At 35.0% G+C, this 13,212-nt stretch overlaps 1 protein-coding gene across 1 annotated transcript in view; it reads right to left on the bottom strand.

The window, feature by feature from the left end:
• The window catches only part of LOC132738562 (papilin-like), a 270,884-nt gene that overhangs the window by 205,974 nt on the left and 51,698 nt on the right, over nucleotides 1-13,212 (bottom strand). Inside the window, exons 11-14 of the mRNA XM_060726072.1 lie at nucleotides 11,088-11,724; nucleotides 10,347-10,491; nucleotides 8,395-8,647; nucleotides 4,737-4,785 (exon numbers count right to left, since the gene is read on the bottom strand). Coding sequence (XP_060582055.1) covers nucleotides 4,737-4,785; nucleotides 8,395-8,647; nucleotides 10,347-10,491; nucleotides 11,088-11,724 — 1,084 coding nt within the window. The remainder of the gene's footprint in view (nucleotides 1-4,736; nucleotides 4,786-8,394; nucleotides 8,648-10,346; nucleotides 10,492-11,087; nucleotides 11,725-13,212) is intronic.

Below are 13,212 nucleotides of genomic sequence, written 5' to 3'. Positions count from 1 at the left end.
TGTATGAAGTTTTTTTGAATTCCAACCAGTATGTTTTACGTTATGCTCTGGACAAGGAAAAGTATCAAAGGGCAATAACTCTGTAATTTTTCAAAATGGTGTTATGGTTCTTGTGCAATGCACTTCCTCTTAATGTGCTTGACAACTGTATGAAGTTGTATTGAATTCCAACCAGTAGTTTTCAAGTAATGGTCCGGACAAGGAAAAGTAACAAAGGGCAGTAACTCTGTAATTAGTCAAGATAGAGTTATGGTTCTTGTGCACTGCACTTCCTCTAACAGTGCTTGACCATTGTATGAAATTATATTGAATTCCAACCATTTGTCTTCCAAGTTATGCTCCGGACAAAAAAACAATGGAAAAGTAACAAAGGGCAATAACTCTGCAATTAGTCAAGATGAAGTTATGGTTCTTGTGCACTGCACTTCCCCTTATTGTGCTTGACAATTGTATGAAGTTGTTTTGAATTCCAACCAGTAGTTTTCAAGTTATGCTCCGGACAAGGAAAAGTAACAAAGGGCAGTAACTCTGTAATTAGTCAAGATGGAGTTTTGGTTCTTAGGCACTGCACTTCCTCTCAATGTGCTTGACCATTGTATAAAATTATATTAAATTCCAATCATTTGTCTTCAAGTTATGCTCCGGACAAAAAAACAATGGAAAAGTAACAAAGGGCAATAACTCTGCAATTAGTCAAGATGAAGTTATGGTTCTTGTGCACTGCACTTCCCCTTATTGTGCTTGACAAATGTATGAAGTTGTTTTGAATTCCAACCAGTAGTTTTCAAGTTATGCTCCGGACAAGGAAAAGTATTAAAGGGCAGTAACTCTGTAATTAGTCAAGATGGAGTTATGGTTCTTGTGCACTGCACTTCCTCTCTATGTCCTTGACGATTGTATGATGTTATATTGAATTCCAACCATTAGTCTTCAAGTTATGGTCCGGACAAAAGAAAGCAATGGAAAAGTAACAAAGGGTAATAACTCTGTAATTACTTTAGATAGAGTTATGGTTCTTGTGCACTGCACTTCCCCTTATTGTGCTTGACAATTGTATGAAGTTGTTTTGAATTCCAATCAGTAGTTTTCAAGTTATGCTCCGGACAAGGAGAAGTAACAAAGGGCAGTCACTCTGTAATTAGTCAAGATAGAGTTATGGTTCTTGTGCACTGCACTTCCTCTCAATGTGCTTGACCATTGTATGAAATTATATTGAATTCCAACCCATTAGTCTTCAAGTTATGGTCCGGACAAAAGAAAGCAATGGAAAAGTAACAAAGGGCAATAACTCTGTAAAATTACTTTAGATAGAGTTATGGTTCTTGTGCACTGCACTTCCCCTTATTGTGCTTGACAATTGTATGAAGTTGTTTTGAATTCCAACCAGTAGTTTTCAAGTTATGCTCCGGACAAGGAAAAGTAACAAAGGGCAATAACTCTGTAATTAGTCATGATGGAGTTATGGTTCTTGTGCACTGCACTTCCTCTCAATGTGCTTGACCATTGTATGAAGTTACATGACTTCAAACCATTAGTTTTCAAGTTATGCTCCGGACAAGGAAAATGCAACGGACCTCTGGACCGACCGACAGACCAACCGACCACCGGGTGACTCCTATATACCCCCCCAAACTTCGTTTTTTGGGGTATAAAAATGAAATATATAAATAGATAAACTAAGTGAACCAGTACCATCAATATAACCCCATTAAATGAACCTAACACATGTTCATCATTTCTGCGGTTTCTATAAAAAGTTGCTCCAGGGGCTGCATGGCAATAAAATATTCAACAGATTCCTTGTAATGCACCAGTTACTCTTGTATTCAACATTTTTATGCCTACTTAGCAATTTTATCATCAAATTTCAAGTGCCCTTTACCTGCACCAACTGCCTTTTCCATCAAAACTTTTCAAAAAACAAAAAAATCACGTTTTACCTTTTGGCAATATTCTAATGAAAGCTCTTCATTATATTCTAATTTATGAGTAATATCAGTTTTCTGTAAACCTTCACTATTTCTTAGTATCTTAAACCTTTGAAATACAATACAATAATATCTTGTTGCAAAAAAGGGAAATGTAACTTTATTCTGGATCAATCCCTATTCTAGGTGGAACAAGCTTACTATAATAATCCCCTTGACCCCGACATCCAAAGCTCTAACTAGATACATGATATTTTTTATGAAATCTTTTTAAAAGCAGTCAAACAAAGTTGTGACTTTTTTCTAGGTATTCCATTCTTTTATTCTTACTTTAATGAGGCAGGCCAAAGGAAATACACATTACCAATAAGAAAATAACATATTCTGGCTTTTCCATGACACAGGTCTCAGATCGTATGGGCATTTTTTCACTTCCTTAGACATAGACTTAAAAGAGATACAAATGAAATGTCACAAAAACTGTTTGTGCTGCAAGAAGGCCTCCTGAAGCCATGTCAATAATAAAGTAACTATTAGCATGTCTTTTCCTCATTTAATCATGTTAGAAACACACATATAACTAAACATTTCATAGTATAAGAAACAGGAATATCATGAAATATACCAGTCACATTTTCTGATATCTTCAATGTTAAACAAGGCAGCATTTTGAGGACAGAAAAAAAAATACAACTGTACTACATAGAATTTATTTGTAACTTATAAGCATATAAATATTCAATTTCTAGCAATTTAAAACTAAATTTATATACTTTAAATGATTAACCTCTGTCTTTTACAAGTATTGAGAAATATAATTTAAGAAATATACATGTATAATCATGGCCCAGTTAATTTTAACATACAGAATCTGATGGCTACAGAAATACAATCACAATAAAATATGTACCATTTACGTATAATATGGCTCCATATACTTAAAATACTGTCATAAAAAATGTCTGTTGCAATTTTTATTGCTTATCATAGCACTTTATAAATTTCTTTTTAATTAGAAAAGTGAAAAAAGCCATAAAAACTTCATACATATGATAATTTATGTTGGACTTTTACTAAAGTGAAGAATTACAGATCCCCTTAATATTCAAGTTCTTGTGCAATGAAATTATGACACTAAGATTTTGCTAAATTTTAAATGTATTTTTTCAATAAAAGAGACATTTAAATGGCTTCACATGAATAAGTTATTTATATGTAAATTGTGAAATAAATCGGTCAGGATACAATACTGGACTGGAACACAGGCGCAAAACCTATACCAGCACTTCATCCAATATAGTTTTGACAGTTGTGTACTTTAATAGAATTCAAGTATTGTACTCAAACAATCTCTATTAATCCCCTCATTAAATGACTTGGTAATTTATATTTCTATGATCTTAAAATATACGCGTTATAGAAGTGTGGCATTAATAGCTTTTAGGCAACATAGAACAATATAGCCATAGATTTGTACATCACGTTTGTTCAACACACAATGATTATATCGTCAAATGCAAAAAATTATAAATGGTTTCCACAGTACTGTTTGGATCTGGTTATGAATTAGAGGAGGGTGACTTCATGTAGGTTAATAGATTTAAGGTTCAGGTTCATCACAGAACTGCACTAGCAGAAGAAAAATAATTTGCGTTACCACTTATTCGTTAATGACTAAGAGGGTCCTCGAGTCAATAGGACGCACATACGCCTGACATTTTGTAACAAGACTTTACCTATATCAAACCCCATTCGTCTAATCGTCAGAAAAGTACGGATTATATGAAGTTCACAATGCATGTTGAATGCCAACTCCCCTAACCCAACTTCCGCTATTGTGGTAACACCGTGATACTTTCACCCTTTTAGTATTTTAAAAGAGTGCACCTTAATTATTATTATGAGCAGACGCAGAGGATAACTTGTTTTGCAATGTAAAGAAAACGTAAGATCTCAGTATGTTTTCTCTTGGTTATATGAGAAAAAACACATGATCGAAATCCACAATTAAGAAGGATGGCATTAGGGAGTCGCATACATCAAAGAAGATAAATGTACTAACTGTTTTAATTTGTTTAAGCAAGCAGTAGCTATGTGTTCACGCCTCATTAAAGCATTATGCAGCAAGTATTAATGGCCTATGAACCTCCGAATTTGGAAGGCCTCTAACCTACTTGATTCAATTGCGGATATCAGAGGAGTGGCACTTAGGGACTTCTGTTCATAATTTGTGATCTATAAATTTCTTTTAACATTATGGGCTTTTACTATTAACCGTGGTGCCATGAAATAATCTTTGCGTGACTCTGTAAAAACAGTAATGCAAGACTGTGCATCATATTTCCTGTGATATGGACTTTGACCTTTTGAAGACATAAAAACAGCATAAAAATGTGGGCTAGAAGTTGTATTCCTAATCATGCTGAATAAAATAATATAAATGCTGCGAGGAGATGCGCATAATTATCACAACTCAATAATATTATCTTTGAGTTCTTATAATCGGGTTATACAATATATATTAGTATGAATCTATTGTGGGATTCATAAACCAATATCTTCTCTGATTTATGTAAAAAGTGAATTAGTCACCAAAATCAGTTTCAGGTTAGGTAAAATCAAGGTACTTTTAAGAGTTAAACATGAAAGGACCTTTATTGTCTTAATATTGGAGAGACCACTGCCACCAAACTTTTCTTAATGACATCATTACACCTCCTGAGACACAGTGTTTGTGCAGGTTCAGCATTTCACACATCTCTTTCCTCATTCAGCCTGAATCGCTGGTTAAACTGACTTTTAACCTACAGTGACATCTTCCTCTGCTGTACACCATCACCACAACGTCACACTGCAGCTGTAATGTAGAATAACACAACTTTGGAACTGTAATACTCTTCACATTGAATGGTTAACTCCTAATTAAACTTTGAAAATGTTAGGATTTAACCAAAAATTATGACAACTGGCAACACTGATAGAAACATTTTTTGTGATGATCAAATGGAAAGAAAGTATTTTAGTCCACAATATTACTTCCTGGTAGTTCTTATAATGAACAAACTTCTGTGTCCACACTATAAATTAGTACACTTTAAGCAAGTTAAACTTAACATAACATGTACATGTATTTTGATCATAATCAATATTACTATAAGGTGTCCTATTGAAGTTTTTACTATGAAATTATCACGGAATGTACTCTTAGGCCAAGAGAGGAATTACTTCCGATAGCTTGTGACGCCTTGAAAGCAACTATAACAATATTCCTGTTCTTTAATGGTATGGTATAATCATAATCAAGCAATTAATTAGCAACATGGCGTAACTTTTAATTTGAAGCAAAAAATTTTAACTTACAGATATGCCCCACACAACCACTTGTTGTGTCAATCTTATATGACTTTATGTTCAAATATTTTTTTGGACTACAGTGCCACATATTGAAAACTAATGATCTTTTAACTAAGTAAAAGGGCAAGAACTTTGCAAATACTGAATAAATCCTACACAAACCCCAAGGTGTCTAAGTACACAAGTCATGCTGACCACATTCTTTATTTAGTAAAAAACTTTCAGGACTACAAGTCAAAGTACATGCTTTTGAGCTATGCATGCAACAACGTTGAAAAATGGCAAATTATACTACTGCTTGGTCAAAAGCTTGGCATCACTCAAGGGACAGGCTGAAACATTAGATTTGCATTGAGATGAAAATGCCCTATTGCCTCCGCATTAATATTCAACAAAACTTAATTAATAAGTGTAGGAACATAGATTTTTTTTGTGTTTCTATAACTCTCAATGAAGATTGTCAATAATGCTATAATCCCTGACCTATCTAATTCCTTATTATCAAGATTAGTGGTTAAAAATCTACTGTTAAACTCAATTAAAAGATCAGAGTAGGAATATTTTCATGTACTTGAGTCTAGTGAAATTGGTGGTGAAGGTTCATATTTCACACAGTCCTAAAATTCTTGACTGCATAAAGGACAACATGTAATACACTTATGTCAAAAGATCTAGGTCAGCTGATAAATCAAAGTTCACTTTTAATTTGACACCTGGTAGGCAAAATTTGAACAACTTTGAGTTGAGTACCTATAAATGATATCATTTAACAAAATATTAAAGCTCTAAGCCTTGTACCTTCAGACAATAAGATTTTTTGAATTTTTTTTCTATATGTATATTTTGAAAATCAATACCCCAGGGCTATTATTTGAACATTCTTGCTATAGAGTTCACTTCACAATGTTTCATGCAAAGTATCTAACCTCTAGCATTTGTCAATTGCTAGAAGAAATGTTTTTAAAGTTTTTACTATAAGTTTTACAATAAGTTTAATTACTATGTAAATATGAGGAAAATCAATGACCCCGGGCCGGGCCGATTTAGACCCAAGGGGCTATAATTTGAACAATCTGTAAGAGGTCTATCAGACAATGCCTTATGCAAAATACTAAGCTCTAAGGCCTTTTGGGTCTTTACAAGAAGGTATTTTAAGTTTTTACTTATATGTACATACAGTTAAAATCCATGACCCCCAGGGCAGGGCCAATTTTGACCCCAGGGCTATAATTTGAACAATTCTTGGTAAGAGGTCCTACCAGACAATGCCTTATGCAAAATAATCTAAGCTCTAGGCCTTTTGGGTCTTTACAAGAAGGTATTTTAAATTTTTTTACTATCATGTACATACAGTAAAATCCATGACCCCCAGGGCAGGGCCGATTTTGACCCCAGGGGCTATAATTTTGAACAATATTGGTAGAGGTCTACCAGACAATGCCTTATGCAAAATATCTAAGCTCTAGGCCTTTTGGTCTTTACAAAAAGGTATTTTAAGTTTTTACTATATGTACATATAGTGAAAATCAATGACCCCAGGGGCGGGGCCGATTTTGACCCCAGGGCCTATAATTGAACAATCTTGGTAGAGGTCTACCATACAATGCTTATGCAAATATCTAAGCTCTAGGCCTTTTGGGTCTTTACAAGAAGATTTTCTAAATTTATATTCTTATAATTCCTTTTGGTTGCCATGGCAACCAGATTTCTGCATGGAATAAAATTCTTTGAACAACTTTGGAAGCCCTTCACCAAAGGATTAATCCTGGCAAGTTTGGTTGAAATTGGACAAGTGGTTTTTCACAAGAAGATTTTTTAAGTTCACTATATAATCTATATAACACACACACACACAAACAAACAAACACACACGCACACACAGGTGAATCGCTATATGCCACCGCATCGCAGATGCTGCGGAGGCATAAAAATCCACATGCATAGCTTCACAGTGATGTTGATCATTATTCCTGTAATTTAGTGATGTTGATCATTATTCATGTAAAGTTGGTTGATTCTAACACAAGCACTCAATGAACAAATAACACAACATAATGAAACAGTTTTTACTTAGTCAAGGGCAATTACTCTACAAATACTGGATAAAACCACAAGCGAAACCCAAGGTGCACAACTGCATATGCTGAGCATTCCCATAAGGTTTCATGACTCTATGTCAAATCCTTTTTGAGCTCCATGCAATACAAGTTGAAAATTACAAAATTTTACTTAGTCAAGGGCAATAACTCTAAAAATACTTATAAATCCACACAAATATACCCAGGTGCACAACTACACAAAAGTCATGCTTATCAACATTCCTGTAAAGTATCATGACTCTAGGTCAAATGCTTTTTGAGATCCATGCGACACAAGTTGAAAATTGCAAATTTTTACTAAGTCAAGCCCAATAATTCTAAAATATACTAAATAAATCTGGAGGAAAATACCCATGTGCACAACTTCACATGCTTATCAACATTCCCGTAAGGTTTCATCACTCTAGGTCAACTACTTTTTGAGTTACATGCGACACAAGTTGAAAACTGCAAAATTTTACTAAGTCAAGGGCAATAACTCTAAAAATACTAAATAAATCCACAGGAAAATATCCAGGTGCACAACTACACATGCTTATCAACATTCCTGTCAAGTTTCATGACTCTAGGTCAAATGCTTTTTGAGCTACGTGCAACACAAAAGAGAACAGACTGACAGATGGATGGAACGACGGACAGACATACAAGGGTAAATCTAAATCCCCCCCCCCCCCTAAAGTGACACAAAAATATGAATTTTAAGATTAATAATTTCAAAATTTACTTAACAGATCACCACTCAAGGCCCTGTTTTTAAAAAAATTGTTCTGCATCAACATTTAAGATATGATACTTGCTGTACACAAAAGCTTGTTGTTTTGTATTAATGTAAAATATAATAGAACTATAACTGTATATAACTCAATAAGAAGTTAGCATTATATCAAATTTGAGATTCATTGGTTTTTGTTTTTCAAATTCAGAACTATCAAAATATTAAGAAGTTTTCCATTTTCCAGTTCAGAACATTCCAAATTCTTTCAAAATAAATGAATATACTTTATATAACATACCTGACTCCATTTTGAAAACATCCACATGCTTCCTTGATCACGACTGTGATCACGACTACTAGTGTAACACGGAACACCATCGTTACACGACCTACGATACTGCGGTTTCATGCGATACTGGTTCAGACATTGTTCATCATCAACTGGTTTAGTATAACTGTCATTATAGACTGCTTCACAGAACACTTCCTGCACCTGGTCACCTAGCTCACATGTCCTTGAACATGGACCCCAACTTCCAACCTGCCAACGTCTGAAAGTAACAACTTATGGCTTAACATAATATGTATTTTTTTATTATTTCTTTTTGGTTGGGTTTAAATTGCACCTACATTGTATAGGTCATATGACAACTTTCCAGCTTGACTGGGGGAGGAAGACCTAAGGTTTAATTATTTAAGGCACAAACGGGTACCCAGAGTAGATCCACAGCTGTTCCATAAGTTTGCTGAATAACTTCTTGACATGAAAGATTTCTACATCCTACACTCCCATATTCCACAATTTTCTCAGTCTATAAACGGACAGGGTGACAGACGGACAAGGGAAATCTACATACACTCCTCAATCTCAATAAGTATGCCTTAGACTCAAAGTTGTAAAGGTCCTTACTTCAGATAGCACTAACCAGGAATAGGCTTGTTTGGGGTATTATAGCATAAAATCGGCTATTTTCCCCTATTTTGCCCATGTTATAACGGGACCAAAACCATGTGTTAACATAGTCACGCGCTCTTGTTATAGCCCGGTTTCACCTATGCGCAATACATACAGGGCCCAGTAAACAAACAAACAAAAAATGACGATTTGGCCTGTTTGCCGAAGAGTCGTGCGCTCTTGTTATATTGAAATTTATTGATTCGAGGGCCTCAGTCGCATATTCAAGTAACTATGCCGGAAAAACGGCGTTTAGACATCGGTGCTAATCTTGGTTGTCGCCCTTTCTAAGAAACGGACAGAAAATGTTGTCAATGTAAACAAATACAGTAGAATCTACCTGTCATTCAGTTTAACACTCCGATTAACTTACAAAACTAGATAACACAAAATTAATATGAGAAAATGTTTTTTTATTTATGTTAATGTTGATAAATGCTTTTTATATTTCTTTGATAGAATAATGCTTAGTGCCTGATTTTTTAATAAACTTGTTTGCTTGAAAAAAAAAAAAACCGATTCTGATGTCACTGATCTTTTTTCTACCGTCAATCTGAAATCATTCTAAGAATTTCTGAGGGTCATGTTTTGTCTTGGGTAGAGGGTAGAGTAATGTAACGTTTTTTTCTTGAGATAATAAATCTCTAAAGGCCAAGCTTTGTTAAATTAATTAAAATTCAAAATTTCGTTCGGTTCCGAGAATTTTCCAAGTTGTTGGCCCCGGAAAAACGAAACGCATACGTAAAACATAGAATTGGATAAATACCGTCCAAGCACAAGACTTTAATGTAATTGTGTTTTGTATAAACTATACATCACGAATCTGTTTGAAAATTTTATGCTATAATAGCGTCAACGCACGTTTATTTCGTGTTATAAAGTCTGCAGAGTCCCTCGGAACTGTTGGAGCCCTCGCCCTACCGGGCTCGGGCACCAACCGTTCCTCGGGACTCTGCAGACGTTATAACACGGAAAAACGTGCGTTAACCCTATATTGAGGAGCCCCTTCATGATCAAGAGTGTTTCAATTTCTTGATAAAGTTAATATAACTATGCATTTCTACTTTCAATTCCTTAAGCCCTTAACATGCTAGATGTCTGAAATAGACTTGTGCAGCTTCAATTTTCTATAAGTGATTTTGGTAATATCACGATGAAAATTAAAAGTTGGTCAGCATGGATTTGCAAGCTGGCTTGACTTTGTAGTGTACTGGACTCTGGTGGCAAAGTTTCATCACTTTTCACTAGAAGTGTAAAAAATTAATAAAACTATTAATTATGAAAATTTCACCAACACATATGAGGATGAAGGAATAGAGTGGCAGTCTCCTTTATTACACCGTCTGCTGTTTGAAGGTCGAAGTTCAAGGTCACAGTATTCTTGATCCACTGATTCCCTCCTCTCTCTGTCAATACATGATACAATTCTTCTCTGGTACCCTTGATAACAAATATTAAGTATGTTTCATAACTGGCCATCAAATAATATCAAAGTCTGTTTCATTCTGAATGACTTAAAAATTCTGTTGTATATTTGCTTATATCATTTATTATAACCTAAAGCTACAATGGAGAATTCTTATAAACAAATAAAAAAAAATTTCCAAAATTTTCTCATTCAAGGACCAATTGAAGACAATGTACCCAAATCACGCCAACCAGATTCAAAAGACTTTCAAAGGCTGTATTTTGATAAACATATAAGCATAAAGTTCACAGGTGTTATTGGTGAATGTTTTCTTATTTACTGCAAAGAAACAAAAACAGAGTAATCAATCAGATCAATGAGGAGAGCATCAGATTTGTAATCCATAGGTCTCTGATTATAACCTTGGGCAAGGTCAAGTTTTTCTGTGACAATCATGAGGGACACGCAGTCTAGCTGTCAATTGTAGAGAAATTAGAAATGACTGGTTAGTTATCCAGGGAAGCCAGTTAGGTCAACTGACTGCTGAAATATGTCCAAAGATATTTTGAAATTGGCATATTAAACCAGACAAAAAAGCAAGATATAACATTTAAGTTTTTTATCTCACCTGCACCACATTTATTGGAGCACTCTGTCCATTGACCATGTGACCACATATATCTCTGGTTCCCATACTCCACTGAACTAGTTCCCGGTCCCCGGCTTTCTAACTCCATTCTGTCTTCACCATTATCATTTGTTCGGTATTTTATTTCATTAGCAATGTAAGACCTAAAACCCTCTTCACCGATCGCTCCATCAGTAGTTGCTTCAGTTGGTGTTTTTGTTGTCACTTCTTCAGAGTTATTCTTGGAGTGTACCTTTCCTGATTTGTCATATACATTATTGGTGATTGAGTTGGCACCACCTAGTACTTGTATTGCATTCTGGTATACAAACTGCTTTTGATTTTCATTACTGCTATCTCTTTTCCTGTTATATCTGCTAAAGTCATTATTATTCACTGGTCCGCGTCTTCTGTCTACAACCCGTACATTTGTTTGGCCATAATTTCTTCTACTAGGTAAATGACTAGTGCTTACACGTATATTGCTGGGTTTTTTAAGTGTTTTTTCAATTTCAGTAATTTTCATGTTTTCATCTTCAGTTCTTGTTTGTGAGGTATTACTTTGGAATTTTGAGTCGACTTTTGGTAACTTGTAACTGTAACGTATACCTGGATTGACCTCCCCTTCATTTACAGCCTGAAATATATTCATTCTAGAATTTATACCAAAATGCCTACAAAAGCTTAAGTAATTCCTTATATTTAACCCTTTCCCCCATGCGCATATTGTGAAAAATGGCCATTTTCACTGAAAAGCCTCCTCTTACAAGTTCAAACTGCTATGAAACTATGAAAAATGCTTCAATACTAATCAAACTTGGCACAAATGTTGACTGGACCATTGCCTTTGTAACAACATGCTCAGTCTTAAATTTCCTGTTACCATGGCAACGAGGGGACATCTCAAAATTTCCAAAAGTGCTGCAACTTCTCAAGGGATTGAGATAGAGTCAAAGGCTTTTCAGCGTTGATTACACGTTACCTTATGATCGACCTGGGGTCATTTTATTTTAGCCTCTCACAAGTCCAAAATTTTCTTGGCGATGAGGGGCACTCCGCCCCCCTTCAAACCCCCCAAACAGAAGGGGGCACATCCCCCTTCTGGCAACCCCCTGATCTTTTGGATGGGGGGCGGCGCCGAAAAAATGCTCACTTTTTTTAGAAACATTTCATAGGACATTTTTTCACTATTTCAGGCCTAAAAAAAGGGGGGGAGGGTCGAAAGTGTGTTGTTTCGCGTATATATGAGGTAAAGGGTTAATAGGATCAAGTGTTGTGTGCATAGTATCATTCAGTGAATTAGTTATATCAAAATTAATGGGTCATCTTTTGGCAAATTATAACTGTTATTAGGGCATGAATGGTGATATTTCCGGAAGGTCTGTATTCGGACGGATGATCTCTCATTAAGCTTAGCATACATATATCAAGTGGTCTCAAATCATTTTACCAGTACTAACCTGATAAGGATTTAACGTTTTTCATTTGAAACAATTGTGGCAGAAAAATGACAATTTAACAAAATTTAATTACATACTTTCTTCTAAAAGAAAAAAAAATCTGTTAAAAAGGAATTAAGTACATCTATAAATAAAGAAGCTTGATTTTATCTGCCTTTCAAATAAATTTGATGCATTCTCACATTATCTAGCGATAAAAAGTGGCAGCATGGCCAAGAGGGTAACACATCAGACTAGTACTATATGGATCACTGGATTGCTAATCGGATGGGTTTAAACCTATCAGGGGAAATCCATTGTTTCCTTGAACAAGAAATTTTACACTTAAGAGTACATGAAATTTCAGGAAAGGAGATTAAAGGCTTATTATGCTTCAAAAATGCTTTTAATTTTATTTACCAATGTGTGTGTATTTGAGTTTATTTATACTCGCCACAGGTTGCCAATATGAGCAAGTCCTCCAGAAGAGTATTAGTCATTTATATTTTTGGAGGATAGTGCAAGATACAGAAAGATGCCACAATTCCAGAAGCTTCACCTGGTTCTTTAGCATGCCAAGTGTTTAAGCACTCATACAAGGGACCTTGATTTAAAGTCTCATCCGAAAGACTGATTAGTAATTTTGGTTGGCCAGCCCAGGAATCGATCCCACAATGTTGAGATTA

Source organism: Ruditapes philippinarum, unplaced genomic scaffold (genome assembly GCF_026571515.1).
Source record: "Ruditapes philippinarum isolate M1 unplaced genomic scaffold, ASM2657151v2 ctg298_1_1_1_1, whole genome shotgun sequence".
Lineage (NCBI taxonomy): Eukaryota > Metazoa > Mollusca > Bivalvia > Venerida > Veneridae > Ruditapes > Ruditapes philippinarum.
Note: the sequence above shows the minus strand (reverse complement) of the source record. Positions and strands in the feature narration are given on the sequence as shown.